Genomic DNA, 17,199 nt, shown 5'->3' with positions numbered 1-17,199 from the left:
CGTCTTGCGAAGTTAGCAGCTCAGTGGAGGGTGAACCTGAGATTTGGTGTCTGCGGTCCTGCAGGCTGTCTTGTTGCAGAGTGAGGAGGAAAATATAGATTTTATTTGTTTATTTTTTTTCTTTTCTTGTTTTTTATTCCTTTCCTATTTTTTTTTTCTTCCTTCCCATTATAGTTCAGAGTTGCAGGAGAGAAGTATTCTGTGGGCCAGTGGTGATTTGTGTCTGCTTCAGTATATTATAGTGATGTGGTGCATGTTGAAAACATTAACTACTACCTCCACCCAGTGGCACAAAATGAAAAAAAAAAAAAAAGGCAGGTGTGATTGGCAGCACACAGTATTTAATGTAGTGGGAAGACTTGCCTTAAGCAAAGAGGGGGATGTATTCACCACACAATAGTACTGCTATCTCCCACTCTGCATTGTCTCTCTCATCGCCGACCTTATTACATGCCGTATTTGGCATGAAGAATCCCCTTCTTATCGACACTGAATTTTAATGCCAATACGCGTAGATGGCCGCCTTATTCTAGTAGTTATTTTGACATCACATTTCATTTTCTCTCTGTGTGTGTGTGTGTGTGAGAGAGAGAGGGAGCGCGTGTGTGTTGGTTTATTTTTTCCTGGTGAATCAGAAAGGAGATCTGTCTGCACCACTGTACACTACTGTGCTCTCAACTTGCTGACTGTTGTGTAAAATATAGTGCGATTGAACATTGTGTGCCACCGGTGCTTTGCCGCTTCTTGGGGCATCAGCAGACGTTGGAAAAAGCAAAAAAAAAAAAAAAGGAGAAGGGGAGAGTAAGAGAGAGATGGAGCCCGGGCCCGGGGTGAGTGGGGAAAAGAGAGGAGAGTAAGAATTGGGGGGTTCCTCTGAAGCCCCCTCTCCAGATCCGAGGAGCGGAGCGGGGATCAAAGTGGCTTGTTTTATGTGGCTGGTGCGAGACTTTGAAGTCCCAGAGTCACCTACAGCACTCACTTCATCAAGTTCACTAGTGTCTTAATAGCAGATCAATAAGTTTCAAAGTCGGAGAGTTAATTTGATACTAGCGCTGATGTGATCACGCTGGGCCACAGAGCTGCATGCTCTGCTCCCTCTCGTCTCTCTCTTCCCTTCTCTCCTCCTCACCTAGATTGGACCTGTTTTAGGCTCTCAACTTGAATTAAGCCGTGGTGGGATTCTGTGTTCGGTGCCTGTTTTCATAGGAAGCCTTGCGTGAACACTTAATCAGTGTCTGTGCTTGTGTCACACCAATTAAAAGATCATTTGTTTAATTAGAATTTAATTTACGGCATTCTTCCGCATACATGTGAATTTCAAGATCTATGTTTTTCACGTCTATATTTTTTAATATTTCTATCATCAGGAATTATTTATGAATGTGAATTTATGCCGAGCTGCAGTACAGATATTTAATTTATCTGATATTTTCAGCAACAAATAATTGGTTCTTTTATGGCTCAAAATATAATTATTGAACTAATCAAATTAATATAAAATTATTGTAAATTAGTTTTTTGTTATATCCAGTTGTCTTCCTTAATTTTATTACATTTTCACTTCACTGCTGAATTGGATCAAGTCTTATTCATTTTCGGATCCTTTAAGTTCTACATTTTAATATGAAATTATAAGAATTATCATGAAAATCAAAGTAACATTTAAAAAGTAACAAAATTGATTAAATATATCACAGAGTCATTTGTAAAGTTTTAAATTTGAACAGTGCGGTGAAAAGAGAAATTACGGCGATGCCGACGGCTTTTCGGAGAACGGAAGAATCAGGAAAACAGAAGCGCTTTCTTATGCGTGCTATTCATTTCAAGAATAAGCAGCACCATCTGTATTTGGTGCCGTGATACCAGCGAGGTGGTGGCGAGGCCGGATCGGCACCTCGAGAACAAAAGGGCAATTTAGTATGTTCATCTAAGGGTTGCTAATGGTATTAGGGAGCCGGCAGGGTGGTCAGCAGGGGCCCGGCGCTCCAAGGTGAGCCCACAGCTTGACCTCCGCACTCACACCAATTCACCGGGCTGCTGGCATTAGTGCCACACATCTGCCAGTTTTTGTGCAAACCCCTTCAGTGCTTTTCACTTTATTTTGTAATGCATTCCTCATATGGCCGCGAATAGAAAATAAGTTTGCATTTGACCCAAATAAGACTTTGCACTCGGGCCGTTCCTCTGACCGAGATAATGGAACTGAGGAAAAGTAATCAGAGAATTGTCCCCCGCTCAAAAAAAAGAAAAAAGAAGAAGGGATGGAGGCGGCTTTAAGAGGATGAGTCTGTTGTTTGGAGTTTACAATATATAAGAAAAGAGAAAAGTGTTTGCTTTTTAAAAAATGATGCAAAAGATGCTGTGAGGCTTTGGGTACTGAGGAGAGAAGTGAAGAAGGTGGCATGTCATCTGCTTATTTTTTCCAAGACTGCTGCTGCAGGTAGGAAATGCTTTTTTGGCTGAGATGTGAGCAAGCTTTTATATATATATATATTTACTAAAAGCATTGAGAGGAATTGTCACCATTATTTAGAGAAAAAAATATTGAAAATTGTGCATTGTGAGAGAGAGAGATTTGATGACGGTTGGAGAAATTGTGCAGAGAGCCGTGCGGTGACAGAGCGGCGGCTCCCGGTGTGAGCTGGTTTCTGTGGGGAAGCGGGTGGCAGAGCGAAGGGAGGAGAGAGAGCGATGCTCCTGGATGGAGCTGAAACGCTGCAGCGGGTGGTGCTGATGCAGGGAGGCTGAGGCTGCCTGTGTGGTCCACAGCAGTCGCTGCTCCGCCGGGCTCTGCCGAGAGCGCCGGAGGTCCAACGCTGCTTTTTTTTTTTTTTTTTTAATAAATGTTTCATGTTAAATTTAGCACCAGCATTGTTTCACGGTGCAGCACTTTAAACATCTTTATTTATCTTAAATGTTCCAACAAAGGTGATGAAGGAAAAAAAATAAAAGAAATCCAGATTGTTCTTGTAAAAAAGAAAATCAAGCAGAATAAATCCGTTACATGTCATCAAAAGAGAAAAAAGAAGGATGTTCTTTGAATTTAAATTTTGTCTGCCGTCATCAAAATTATTTCTAATTTATGATTTCGGTCCTTAAAAAATGGTAAAATTTATGACTCAAAATATCTATATATTCCTCTCCTTTTTTTCTTGAGGTTCCTGCTGTTCATGCACCATGAAATCTTGCTTCATTAAAAGTGTATTAATCTTGTCTCGTCTCATGGGAGGTACCTTAAGATGATGTTGTGTCTTTTTCTTTAAATTGTTGGAGGAAAAAAAAAAAAAAATCTTCCAGATTTGGTCCCTGTCAGTCAGAAATAATTGTGTGCTTAATCTTGTCCCTGATGGATGACTTGGAGTTCAGCAATGGGCCAGCTCCAATGACAAATACAATATTAATATTCATTAACTGCTTTGACAATGCTAATTTTGATGCAGTAGTAAAGGGCCTTCCAAAGTTAGCGGCCAAAGCATCAGAGCTGAGCAAGGTGGCAAGATAATTTGTGCTGCTTTACTGAGCTGAAGGCTTTTAAAGTCTTAAGCAGGGGAAAAAAAGGCTAGGTACCACAAACAAAATAAAAGAGAAAGGGAAAAAGTTCAGACGCATTGGAAACCAGGACTGTGGAAGTAATACGATCAAGAGACGGCTACAAAAATCTGACACCTCCAATGCTGCATCTTTGAGCAAATATTTTTTTTTTATTTAAACAAAAACTTACAACAAAAAAGGATCATAACATGGTAAGTCAGCACATTCTTGATTTTTTTTTCTTTTTGTTTAATCTTTTTGATCTTTTCAATTATCGCCATTTGAAGATCAATAGTCATTTTTTTTCTGCTGTGGTTAAAAGGCTCACAGCGGTGGTATGGTGGATGGTCGGATCACGGCTTTAAGAGTGGGCTTCCTCTCTTCAAGCCACCAGTTGGCCGGGTTGAATTTTTCTATTGCCAGCTCTCTCTCGGAAAAACCGTCCGGGGCTTGTATCCATTTATTGGTATTTTTTGCTATTGTTTTAACTGCTGTTGTTGGCTTGTTGTGGCACGTTTGACTTTGGAGTTGGGGTTCCTTTCCTTTCCTTTCCCCCCCTCTCAGTAGTCAGTATAGAGTTCAGGCAGGAGAGTTGGAGGTGCAAAAGCTGCACGACCATGACAAGCTCTTTTGGTGATAAATGTCTGTTTTTTTGTCTTTTCTGTGGCTGTTTTTTTTCCCCCGGTGCTTCGTAACATCAAAAATTTGGGGGGCTACCGACGGGCATGCAGGACCGCGGTGCAACGTGGCTGCAACACCACACACCCTTTTGCCCTGGATCGGAATGCTTTCTCTATAGCTCTTTTTTTTTTTCTTCTTTTTTCTGTGTGTATGTCTGACACTTTTCCTGCCCAGCGTTTGTGTTTTTTGATTTTGTATTTAATTTAGTGTGACTAGTGGTGAATGGAGCGTGGCTAGTTTTGGGGATTAATGACATGACGAGAGACACCCCGCTGCTTGAGTTTAGCCAAGTTAGGGCAACTCCTATAGACGGCACTCCACTACCTTTATGTCTGCCAAGCCGCTGAATGAAAGCCTCTCTCTTTCTCTTCTCTCTTTTTGTTGTTCTTTCAACTTATCAAAGAAAGAGAGATGGACACAAAAGGGCTTATTAGGGGGGATATGAAGATGGGCGCGGGGGAAAGAGGGAGTCCCGGTCAGATGCAAAGAGGAGCAGCGCAGCCTGAGTGTGCGCATGAATGCATGAGGGGGCTGAGAGTGAACAGCCAAGCTCCGGCCGTCCGCTCGCGGTCCTCTCTGCTCCGCTCTGGGACCTGAAGGGGGTCTGCCGTCCTAAAGTCGCTCCGGCCACGTATGCCTTGGCTCTCGCCCGGTCCTCCGGTCGCTGTCTTATCGGCTTTACCCATCGGGCGTTAGTGAGGGGCTGCCGTAGATGAGGTGCTGCCCCCCAGTGGATTAGTGGCTGACATGGTGGTGGGAGTCTGCTTGGAGTCTGTGCACTACCACGAGTGCCAGCATGCTTGTTTTAACCAGGAACCGAGCAGCATCCCAAATACAGCTCTTTTAAATGGTAAGACTTTTCAACATTTTAATTACGCTTGTGCTTTATTTTCCCGTGCTTGTTTGGCTTTAAATATTGTGTTTGGATTGAATTTATTCATGGATATTTTTTCGGGGCTCCGTTTGGCAATTTATAACACTTATCCTGCTAAGTGACAGATTGACAATTTGTATAATGAAAGGCAGTGTTTGATTGCTTTGTCTTGACAACCTGACAGGGCTGTATTATTCTAAGGCATCAAACTAAATATGATTTTTGTTTATTGTGCGTTAAAACACAATCCTATTAAATGAAATGAATAAATGCCTGATTTTTTACAGGGTAAATTTAAAAATTTATATGTAGTATCATCATTTAAATTTAACTTATTCTGATCAGTGGTTGCATCTACTAATCCTCTTCCCATCACTGAGCCTGGGTTAATATTTTTGTTTAGTGGATGTCTAAATTCTTGCTGCATCTTTTAATTTCTAATCAAATGTAATTTTTTGTTAATATCATAATTTTACTGTATTTATTACAGTAAAAGCTAAAAGGAGAGACTTTGACGTTGTGTTTTGTTTTGTGTGTTGATAACACTTTGTATTTAGTGTTTTATCCTGTGTTGCTAAAAGTTATCTGAGGAGATAATGGTTGTGTAAAGGTCAGAGGTTGTTCCGTTTCCTCGTTTTGTAAAAACTTTTTGTTATTCCTTTTTTTTTTTTTTTTTTTCCATACTTCTGTGTCTCGTGCGAACATCTCAGACAGTGGCGTGGCATGGAGTATTTTTTTTTTCTTTTCTTTTCTTTCTTCTTCCCCCCTCTGCTCTCTTGTGTTGTGGCGTTGATGCCATTGTGGCTGGGTGATTGGGAGCTGTCCATCACTTACTGGCGAACTGGCAGTTTACTTAAGAAAGTGCACGTGGGACAAAAGGAGATGGCAGGAGTGTGGCAGGCCGGCTGAATGGAGGGAGGGCAGGCAATTAGCCACCGCCTTGTCGGGGCTCTTTTACTTGTCAAGCTGGAGCCCCGGCGCTATTGTCCAAGCTGTGTAAAGGACATTCCCAGGGCTTTGTTTTGGCTTTAAGGGCCTCAGGACTGCCTGCTGCAGGCCAGGGGAAGAGCAGGGTCCTAACAGTGACAGAGAGGCCGAGCGACAACACAGCGAAAAAAGAAAGGAACAGCGTATTAACAGAAAAGTCTTGTGTAAGTTTTTTAGCTTCTGTTGCCAACTCTTAAAATGCCTTAATGCAGCTGAAGGAACATTAAAGCCCCCCGTTGTACTGGCTTCACGTTTAAAGATATTTTTCTCTTGATTTATTTCCAACGTTTCTAAATTCCCTCACTTTACTTTAGCTCCTTTTTTTTCTGAATTATTTTCTTCTTCAATATTAAGCCTCACCAGGTTCTATTAAAAATAAATTCAATATTACTGTGCTTGGATGGAAATAATTTATTCTATAAATATTTAATTTGTCACGGTCATTAGTCAGGTTCAGGTTGTTAAAGGTTATAAAAGGTAATTAAAAGATGACAAGTCGAGTTAATTATAGAATGTAGAAATGAAAATTATCCCTTACATCTGGAAACTGATTTGTGCTGTTTTCAGAATTTAAACTTGAAAATGAAAATTTCTTATTTAAATTAACTTTTTTCTTTTTATAGTGTGTTTCCTTTTTTCTTCTGCTCCTATTATTAAGCGTTTAGATGATATTCCCCTGATATTAAATGTTTAATGTTGGAACAAATCATTTCTTTCAGGATAAACAAAAGTTTTTGTATTTTGTTTTGGACTTTTTTTTAATATACAGTGTATATATATATATATATAAATTAAAAATGATCAAAACCAACATTATCGATCAAAATAATTTAAAAACAATGTGTCTGGTTATAAGGACCTGTTTAATTATCACAAATTAGAAATTTAAAGAGGACGATTTCTAACATGTTCATTTTTTTTTTCTTTTTTTGGAAAAGAAAAAGAAGTCTTGACCATGTGAAGTTTATCATTAGACCGAAGTGTGGAGAAGAGAAGGATAATGGATTTGAAGGTGAAATAGTTGCGGAGACAGGAGAATGGGGGAGAAGAGGGCGGTGAGGAGGGGGCTCGAGGCCTTGTTCACATAAACCTTGAATGGAGACAGAGTTGAGGGAGAGGTGGAGGGGGGTGGGGGGGGTTAAGAGAAGAATTGTTCTCCACCTCTGAGGTATTGTTTAGAAGAAGGGTGAGAGGGAGCAAGAAAAAAAAAAGAAAAGAAAAGAAAAGGACTGCGACGACGAAAGGTGCCACATCCGTGTCAGAGTGAAGACTTTCTCTCTCTCCCTCTCCCCCCCCCCCCCCCCCCCCCCCCCCCCGGAAAGTGTGTATGAAGAGGGGACTGTCAGCATCACACAGATAAAGTGACTGTTGGCCACACTTTGCTGAGCCTGCCCTCCCTTTGTGGATGTTGTTGTGTCTTGTTCCTTTTTCCTTTTCCCTTTCTATCTCTCTCTCCCTCTCCTGCTTTCTCCTCTTTGTCTCCATCTCTCGCCTTGCTCGCTTTACCTTGTAGCCAAAGCTTTTCAAGCTGCCAGTTCGTCTCTGGGCATCCTGGAGGCACGGCAGAGCCCACACACACACACATACACACATACACACACATACTCTAAGAAACACATACACAGACCCAACGTACAGCAGGGATTTGGGTAATAACTGATTTTTTTTTATGTGTTTGTGGGTATATATATTTTTTTTTTCTGGAGTATTGCTAGTGGGAAGACGGATGCGGTGCTGAAAAGCTGCTCAGAGTCATTTTTCCTCCTCGGTCTGTCCACATTCTGGCTCTCACTTCTTGTCACCGGCATCAAAACTTTCACAGAGAGAGAAGAGGAGACTGCTATGTGCTAAGAGCGAGGGCCTCTGGGGTGGATTTTTTTAAATATATATATATACTATATATAGGATGGATGTCAGTTGGTCGAGAGGAACGTGTGTGTGACTGTGTGTGTGTGTGACCATGTGTGTGTTTATGGGGAAACTATAGGCCTCAGACCCTGACGCCTCAAGAGATAGACGTACTCTTAATGCCAAAACCCGGGGGAACAATGGTCAGCCGGCCGCGGCAAAGAGAGGGGGGACGATAAACACACATGCAACACAGCAACACACACGCTCGACACACACACACAGCGGAGCAAGGAGCCAAGGCAGACACAGACAAAGACAGAGAAGGAGGAGAAGTGGTGGAGGAGAGAAGCGGCCAGGAGAGGCAAGACAGGAGCTAGGAGGGGGGGGGCCAGGTGGAACGGGAAGGAGAAAGAGGAGAAAGAGGAGAAAGAGGAGGAGGAGACAGGGGGGAGTGGTGGTGGTGGGACAGAGGGGGTCATGTACCCGCGGGATGGAGCTGCAGCCGGGCCGGAGGAGACGGGAGCCAAGGCAGGAGTCTTGGGCCGGGGGCTCTCTCTCCTCCAGCAGGTGGGCTGCTGGCACCTCGATCTGAGCAGCTGGGTGAGTAACGCAGGCCCCTGCCCCCCCCCAACCCCACCCCACTCACCCCCCAACTCACCCCCCACTGCCTCTCCACTGTCTCCACTGTCTCTCACCTCTGAAGGCTTTTACTCTGACAGGTTGTTGTTGTGATGCAGGTTGATAGTGGGTCGGTGAAGGGTTAGGTGATTTTGAAGTCTGGTCTCAACTTCTGTATGTGTGTATATTATACAGTATGTCTGTTTTATCACATATGCATGCTAATTGCTCAAACCTGCACAGACACACACTTTGAAAATATTTGTGCACTCTTAAATTTAGGCCTAAATAACAAACATGAAAAGAAAAGAAAAAGAAAAAAAATCCAAATGCATTTTTTTCTCTCTCTTTTTTAAAGAAAGTACATTTTCAGGGATGTGCTTCTCTCAAGATGAATATTATTTACTTGACAAAACATTATTTGATCAAGCTCATGTCTTAACCATGAAATGTAAAATAAGATTTCAATAACCTCACAGATTAACATATCCCTTTGTTAATGTTGCCATCCAATTCAAATTCTTAATTGCCTGGCTTTCAACTGAAATTCTGAGGGGCTGATTGCATTTCAAAAGGCAGATTTCAGTCTGGCTCTTAACACTGTGATACAATATCACCTCTTGGAGAAAGCCCCCTTTAAACTCAGGTATGAGAGCTCAAGAGGCTGTTTACATTGAAAAGAAAAAGCTTTAACGCACGTGCGTCTAAGAGGCGATTTGTCTTCGCAGAATACAACAGCTCTACCAAATACCACTTCATATTTAAGCTATTTGTGCGCAGTTTTATTTATCTGTGACATATCAGAACATGTCCTTTCTGCGATTCTATTTGATGTGCCGACTATCAAAGATGGGAAGCAAAAATAAATGGTGACGAACGACTTGAGTGCTAGCGAAGAGAGCAGGAGGAAGGGGAGCAAAGGCTCTGGCCCACATAATATTTTTGTTCAGCGCTCTGATCAAGCAGCCGGCATGTCACTGCAGCAAAGTGAATAGATTAACTTTTAAATATACTGTGGTCTCCGGAGCCCTTTGCCCTCGGAGACGCATCTTCCCCTGCAAGAGAGAAAACTGATCAACACCTCCATATCTGCTTTTTAACCCCCCAACTACAATTCCCAGGTCTTTAATACTGTGGAGTCTTTTCCCTCCTCTCCAAAGATTAACCAACCAAGAAACATTATTTCTGAAATGTAGCAGAGCTCCTTTTTTTTAATCAGCGCACTATGCTGCAGGATTGTGGCTCTGATAAGGCTTCAATTTGTCAGAACATTTTATATTCCACTGCTGTTAATCTCTGAGTATTCCCTTAGATTGTCTGCTTCAATCTGAGGATTGATTTGACCATGTGCTACCAGGGCTGGTGTGTGTGTCTGTGTGTGTGTGTGTGTGTGTGTGTGAACATTAGTTGGTATGATAAGCTTGGAGATGAGGATCTTCAGCCTGGAGGGGGCACTCTACTCTATACTCTGTTCTCCCCAAAGGAAAAACAGCAATCATGTATGTAAACAGATTTGAGCAGGACGACACTGAGTGATACCAGATGATTCATTAAGATTGGCGGCAGCACAGTTTGTACTTTTGTGTTTTTTTTTTTGGTTTTTGCACATACTTGCACACACACAGTCTGACACTTTCCCCAGCTCCTCTGCTGTTGTGTGTGTGTGTGTGTTTTCTGTGTGGTGTCACTCCATGTGCTTTGGACGTGGGCCACTCGCACGTTCTGGGAGAGGCTCAGGGCGCTCTGGCAGCTTTTTCTGCTTGCTTTGGAATTCGAAAGGCCTGAGAGGACCCCAATCCATCACGCCACTGTCATCCCCACGTCTCTCTCTCCTTCTCTCCTCTCTCTCTCTCCCTCTCTTTCTCTCCTCTCTCTCTTCCCTGGCCTCTTCTGTCCCTGCCCCGGCCTCACTACAGCTCATTAGCGCCCCGCAAGCTGTTGTGACAACTCATCATATCATGACATAAAGCAGAGAGACAGAGGTTTTCGCCCCTCAACCTCTCCTCCTCTCCCCCCCCTCCTCCTCTCCCTCTCTCTCCGTTGCCTCGGCCACCCCCCTGGGCCCCGCAAGGTCGCCACATTCACATTTAGGGCTCAAATTGGCCCTGCGAGGTGCCACCAGGCGGAAATGCAAGGCCAACAGCTTTTTCCTGTCCGGCCTGCACCTCTCTGTCTCCCTCTCTCTTTGTCTCACTCCGTCCTGCTGTCACTTTCTCACCCGCTCTGCCTTCTCCTGTACCCCCCCCCCCCCTCCTCTCTCTCCCTAGAGGTCTGAGTTGAAGCAGCTCATTCATTTGTCCACTTCCAAAAGGCCTTTTTTCTCACAATGGCAGCAGCAGCAGCAGCATTAGTCACCAGCTAGTATAGTATAGTATCGTATAGGAAACGTTTTTTACACTTAGATGTAGCAGCACTGCAGCAACGTGTGGCAATGAGGTTAACACTCACTCACAGAGTTTACGCTGTGCTGTAAGTAGTCTAGAGAATAAAACCAGTGGTGGCTGTTTACAGGTGTTGTAGAGGAAAACACTGTAGTGCATAGAAAGTTGTCACAATGACACAAAAACAAAATGCATCCATATACCAGCCTTGTAGTGGGACACAGAATAGAAAAGAAAAGAAAAGAATAGAGCCAAGACGATATCAATATCGTATAACCAGAGGCAGCAGATACCGCTTCAGTGTGTGTGTGTGTGTGTGTGTGTGTTGTATCCAGTGTGCTGAGTGCTGGCCCTCCTCAGCAGCAGGCGCCGTATGTGTCCTGGACGTGGAAAGAAGTCAACGTGTTCATTGATGTTTCTTGCGAGAGTGCGCTCTTCTTCTTCTGAATTTTTCTTCAGGGTCTTTTTTTTTTGTCTTCTTTTGTTTTGAGGATTAGAAAAAATCTGGTGATCATGACTACAGACGACTAGTTGTTGTGTCTGTTCTGTTGGTCTCCCTGCTACTCTATATTTGTTTGTTGTAAATGATGATGGAGGTGGTGGTGGTGGTGGGAAGGATGCGAGTCAGCGGGGGTGTTAAGGGCCAGGAAATGTTCTTTCTTTTCCCCTGGCTTTTGTGGAGCAGGGGAGAGCAAAGCAAAGCCTCCCACGTTGCCAGTGTGTGTGTGTTTTTTTTTTCTGTTTTTTTTTTTGTCTCTCGGCGCTCTGTGAGCTCCGTGGCGGTTGAAGCACCCAGCAGCAGCAGCAGCAGCAGCGTGCCAGACTCTCTCTGAGTCCCTGGTTCCCTGTATTGTCCCACGGTGGCCACAGGGGCAGGTGCTTTGACGTCAAAAGTTGACGCCGGTGTGTGTGCACGGGGAAAAAAAGCTAGCATCAGCTGACCGATTGTATTGTATATACACGCTGGGGCCGTCAGAGGCTGTGGGAGTGAGTTTGACTGATGGCACGGTGGATTTCTTCGAGTTTTCACCCATGTCAGCGGGGACTGTGAAAGGTGGATGAATCTTTAAACAGCCTGTCTTTTCCTTGGAAAACAACAAAAACAACAGACGCCAGAACATATACACAAACCAAAAAAACTTGCTTGCTTTCACAACAACACACACAGAGAGTCTGTGGTGGTGGACTGTGGAGGCAGCAGGCAGCAGTCGCTCCAGCCTGTTGCTATTTGCCTCACTTATGGGCTTTTCAGGGGGGAAGGAGGGAAAAAAAGAGCACACTCTTACGCCACAAGTGACTATGATGTAAATCGGCTGGCTTCTAGCTCTCTCTCTCTCTCTCTCTCTCTGGGTCCCATACACACCCTCTCTCTCTCTCTAACACCCTCTGTCTAAATGTGGACTCAGTGGATGGGCATTTTGAACTGTCTTCTCAATGGCCGGGGCCCCCGGACAAAAGAACTCATTTAAATGGCCACTAAAGCTTTTTTTTTTCAGCAGCGAAGAGATGAAGAATTGACAACATTCTTTCACATCATTACCCGAGGGAGGGGCGGGGAGTCGTGAAGGAGGAGGTTAGGAGGTGAGAGATAGAGGAGAGAGGGAGAGGGAGAGGGAGAGAGGGGTGGGGAGAAAGAAGAGGAAAAAGAGGGAGGGAGACATAGAGGCCATCTTCTAGCGTTCAGCTGCCCGACTCATCAGGCTGCATATGGCAGCTGTCATAACCCCCCCACATACACACACACACACACACACACCCTCCACTCCATCCTGATTGTTTTTCTGCTACTTTCTTTCTTTTCCATCCCTCTGTTCTGGATGTGCAGATCAGATCAGATCAGGAGCCTCGATATGCAACAAGAAGAAGTGTCTTGGTTTGTGTTTCTTTTTCCCAACGAATCCCATTCCACCTATACCGCCACCCCAACCCCACTCGCCCAACACACAAACACACACCCATACAAACACACACCCAAACACACACATACACACACAGCCCCTCTCTCCCTCTCTCCCTCTTTCTCTCTCTCCTCCCCAGCCTTTTCAGCTCAGGGCTGTGAATGAGTCCCAGGAGTCTCTCTGCCTCCCTGGAGTTCTGCTGGGGTTCATTAATCTTTCATTGGGACCATGGCAAAAGGGAATGCCCCCCCTTCCTCCTCCTCCTCACACTCCTTCCCCGTCCCCATCCCCCCTTACCACCACCACCACCACCACCGTCACTGTAGATGGTCGAGCTTGTACGGCCCATACATACAAACACACAAACAGCTCCAAACTGCCCCACTGAACATTTGTACACATTTTATTGGTTGGTGTGGAGCTGATATTCTGATAACTCCAGCCTCAATCAGCTCAACGGGGCCACGTGATTATTTAGTTTTGCGGCATTAAGCTCCGCTCACGTTTGTCTCATTTGCCTTTTGGGGCCTGCAGCAGCTTTGCATTTGTATTGTCAATGAGCGTCGGTCGGGCAACCGAAGCATCTTATGCATGTATGCCCCCCTGCCAACATCTAGTCCCATTAATGTTTTTCAAAGTCTGTTGGAAATGTGCCACAGTGGAGCGCTTTTTTTTTTTTTTTTCTTCTCCCCTTGCATGGGTTAAAGTCACTAATGAGGGTGTGTGGCCTACGAGAGAGCAGACTGCACACACACACACAAACACACACACTCACACACACACACAAGCAGCTCAGTGTCTCACTCCTCTCCCCCTGAACGTATCATCCATGTTATGATAAGCCTGATTAGTGCTGCTTCTTTGACTGCTGAGGGCAGGATAAGGATGTGTGGGTAAAGAGGCGAGAGCAGCCTCTGCCACCAGCCTAATCTACAGCAGAGCTCTAATCTGGTTATCTTGTGGTCGGGGGGACTGTGTGTGAGTGTGTGTGTATTAGTGTCTGTCCCAGCCTGGCCCGACGAGAGAGAGAGGGGCTGAGCTCCGGTTAACGCAGGGGCCCACGGCAGCACACCCCTAAAGCTCCACTGTAATCTTTGGGTAATTGAAAAAAAGGGGGTCTGCACCACTTAGGAGCACAAAGAGAAGATTACATAGCTAAAACTAATTTGGCAAAAATGCAGAAATGGATTTTCTAGCCCCACCTCCTCTCTCTCTCCTAACCCTTTTATTACAATACACCCCTAACCCTCTATGAACCAGGCCCTTGGGGAATAGATGAGGGAAAAGGGGAGCGAGGAGGAAAGGAGGAGAGCAGGACCAGGCGGAGGAGGAGGAGGAGGAGAGCACTGACTGGAGCTGCTAATGACTGTGGATTTACACGCGCTGCCTTGATTTCGTGGTTTACAGATGATCGATTACTTCACTTGCAACCGTGGTTAAAAAACTGCCTCATCACACGTCGGGCCCAAATGTGAACTGGCAAGCCCCCAAGCCCCTCTTAGATTGTGTTACCGAATTCCAGGGCGAAACACCGCAGAAGTGTTTTTAATTACAAACCACACTATTTTCACTGTGGCTTGGCGGTTTGGCGCCTGGAGAGCACTCAGAATATGATAGCTCTTCTTTTGAGAGCTTTTCAGACCAAGTTGTAATTCTGCGGCGGGCGCCTGCAATCTAGATCCCTTTAACCAAATATTAACACCTTGGCCTCTTCTCTTTTTTTTGTCTCCCCTCTTCTCTCTCTCTCTTTCTCTCTGTGTTTCCTTCCTCTTCTCTCTCTCTCTCAGTCTAATAAGGTTCCAGTGGTACAGCACCCTCACCATGTGCACCCTCTCACACCTCTGATCACCTACAGCAATGAGCACTTCACACCGGGGAACCCCCCACCTCACCTACAGACAGACGTGGATCCCAAAACAGGTACGGTCCAACGTGTGTTCCCACTGCATGTGTGTGTGTGTAGTTTTAAAGGTGCAGAATGAAACTTTTCCTCAACACTAGATAGGATAGGATAGGATAGAAAACTTTATTGATCCCCATACCAAGGGGAAACTACTTTGCCACCAGTAAAAACACATACATCCACTTAACAAACAATACAAACATACAGTACCATTGCACAAAAACAGCTGTATCGACATGATTAGGACAGAGTACTCAAAAACAGTGAAAGATAAATAAGTAAATACTGTATATAAATCTACACCTCCAGAAGGAAAAAAAAAACAGCAAACAGCCACTGGTTAGAATAATAACATATATGATACGATACGATAAACTTTATTATCCCGTTCAGGGAAATTTGTCTTGGACTCTGTAGCTGCGCCATAAATGCCTTGATGGCCACAATGACAAAAAACAATACACTTCACCCATACCAACCCAGCAAACACAAGACATAACACATTGCACATATCCCACAACATAGCACATGCATAGACCTCACAAATTCATCATAGTAAGAGCACTATAGAATTATTGCACAAACTCAAGCAGTATTGTTAAGAAATTTGATGGAAGTTGGGATATATAAAACCCCACAGCAGCTCTCCTCACTTCCTTGTAACTGTTTGCACTGATGGGTGTGTAAATGTTTTATTACGCCACCTAATGTTTGACCTGATGGCGTCTGTCTGTCTGGTGAATCCAATTCAGATGTCATCATATTTACAATGCGCTCATTCTCTAACCTGTAATGTTTAACCCAGCATCCTGTTGAACACTGATCCCGCCCACGCTTGTTATGTGAAGTGTCATTATGAAATAGAAAATGTTCAATTTTCCCCATTAACACGTAATAGTTACGTTGGGGGGCGAAGTCGGGTCGAGTGCTTCTCGTCGACAGCTGCCGCTCTCATCTGTTACTGATTGGTTTTTTAGCGATCGCAGTCATTAACACGGTTTGGCTCGGGGTTGCAAAAGTGGTTTCAGCGTTTTTGGAGAACAAGAACCTGAACAGTGGCGCAGAAACCTCTCGTAAAACACAGAATTCGGCAAACAACCGCATCTTGTCACAACCACAGCTCCCTCCACTCCCCCCTCACCTCGAACGCTGCCAAGTCTCGAAAACAAGACATCCAGTGTAGCTGGAGGAGCTCACATCCAGCTTTTTTAGAGAGCAGCACGCACACACGGCACACAGTCCTCGAGTGTCTTTTGAAACCGCGTCTGCAGCTTAAGTACACAAAACGGAAGACGTGACCCGAGTGACCTGAGCACTTGGATTTCTCGTTTTTGATCATCAGCTGTTGCACTTGTTGAGATCTTTCATACCCTGTTGATCCTGCAGGTTCTGCATCTGCACAGGTTCAGTCATTCCACAAGTGCTGCCCCCTGCAAATCATTCACCACGCGCATTTATAGTCAAATATCATTCATTTCCGTGGCGCATCTTGACCCCGACGCTTCGTTTTTGTTCACCGTCACTCAGTCACTCGGTCCTTTTAGGTTAATGCATTTCCAGTGCGGCGATTAATTTGGTTGCTTTTCAGCGGTCTCTGGTGGATTCAGTCTGTGTTTTTAGGTAATAATGTTCCCTTATTATGATGGTCCTTACAAAAGGGGGAAATAATGCGCCAGCTGCTGTTTAATGTAGTGCTTAATGGGGCTGCTTAATTGGGCTCAGTGTTTAATTAATTAATTAATGAGCTATATTAGGTCTTGAGCGCTGGGTGGCGATGGGATAATGTTCGCGAGGCTTTTCTTTTTAATTGAATTTTCCCTTTTGTTATAAGACGAAGGGGGAAAAAAGTTAAGTTTCCACACAAAAAGCGCGGACACGGACGTCGTCCAGCGGTCCAACAGAATGTCTCTCACAAGAGTCGAGCTCCGGTCCGAAACTCTGGGTGTAACCGCCGAAAGTGGCCAAGTTCTGCTGCTCTGTGTGTGTGTGTGTGACGACGAGAACCAAACCAAAACTGGCTCCGGCTTCTGATAATCTGCAACAACAGCTGCACAAGGCGAGGCCAGCTGTGTGTGGAAGAAACACACATCACATCAGCCAGAAAAAAAAAGAAAAGAAAAGTCCCTTCAGTTCCTGGGTCTGCTGAGAGAGAAAGAGAGAGAGAGACAGCGAGCAAACACACACTCACTCTCAGACACACAGCACCTCCCTGCTGCGCTTTTACACATGTCTAGTGTTCCCTGTTTCAAGTTTGTCATGAGAGAGAGAGGAGAGGAGAGAGGAGAGGAGAGAGGAGTTATTTTTACACCGGGGCTGTGTACGAGACCTTTTCAAGGCAGTCATTCAGGGCAGCTTGTCGATGCAGCTTCTCCGCCTGTCAGCTGCCACGGAAAGTAAAGGCAAACGGCGTGGACGCTGTGATGCCCTCAACAAGAGCTGTCCTTAGATTAGATATCTTTGTCACTGCTCGTCAGT

General features: G+C 44.6%; 1 protein-coding gene across 11 annotated transcripts in view; it reads left to right on the top strand.

The window, feature by feature from the left end:
* The window catches only part of tcf7l2 (transcription factor 7 like 2), a 95,036-nt gene that overhangs the window by 61,246 nt on the left and 16,591 nt on the right, over window positions 1–17,199 (top strand). For all 11 annotated transcript variants that reach the window (XM_083994267.1, XM_083994258.1, XM_083994266.1 and 8 more), the window contains one exon: window positions 14,609–14,741. In XM_083994267.1, the coding sequence (XP_083850393.1) occupies window positions 14,609–14,741 (133 nt within the window). The remainder of the gene's footprint in view (window positions 1–14,608; window positions 14,742–17,199) is intronic.

This window comes from Trachurus trachurus (genome assembly GCF_905171665.1).
Source record: "Trachurus trachurus genome assembly, chromosome: 19".
NCBI classification, from domain to species: Eukaryota; Metazoa; Chordata; class Actinopteri; order Carangiformes; family Carangidae; genus Trachurus; species Trachurus trachurus.
This window is presented reverse-complemented; position numbering and strand designations above follow the sequence as displayed.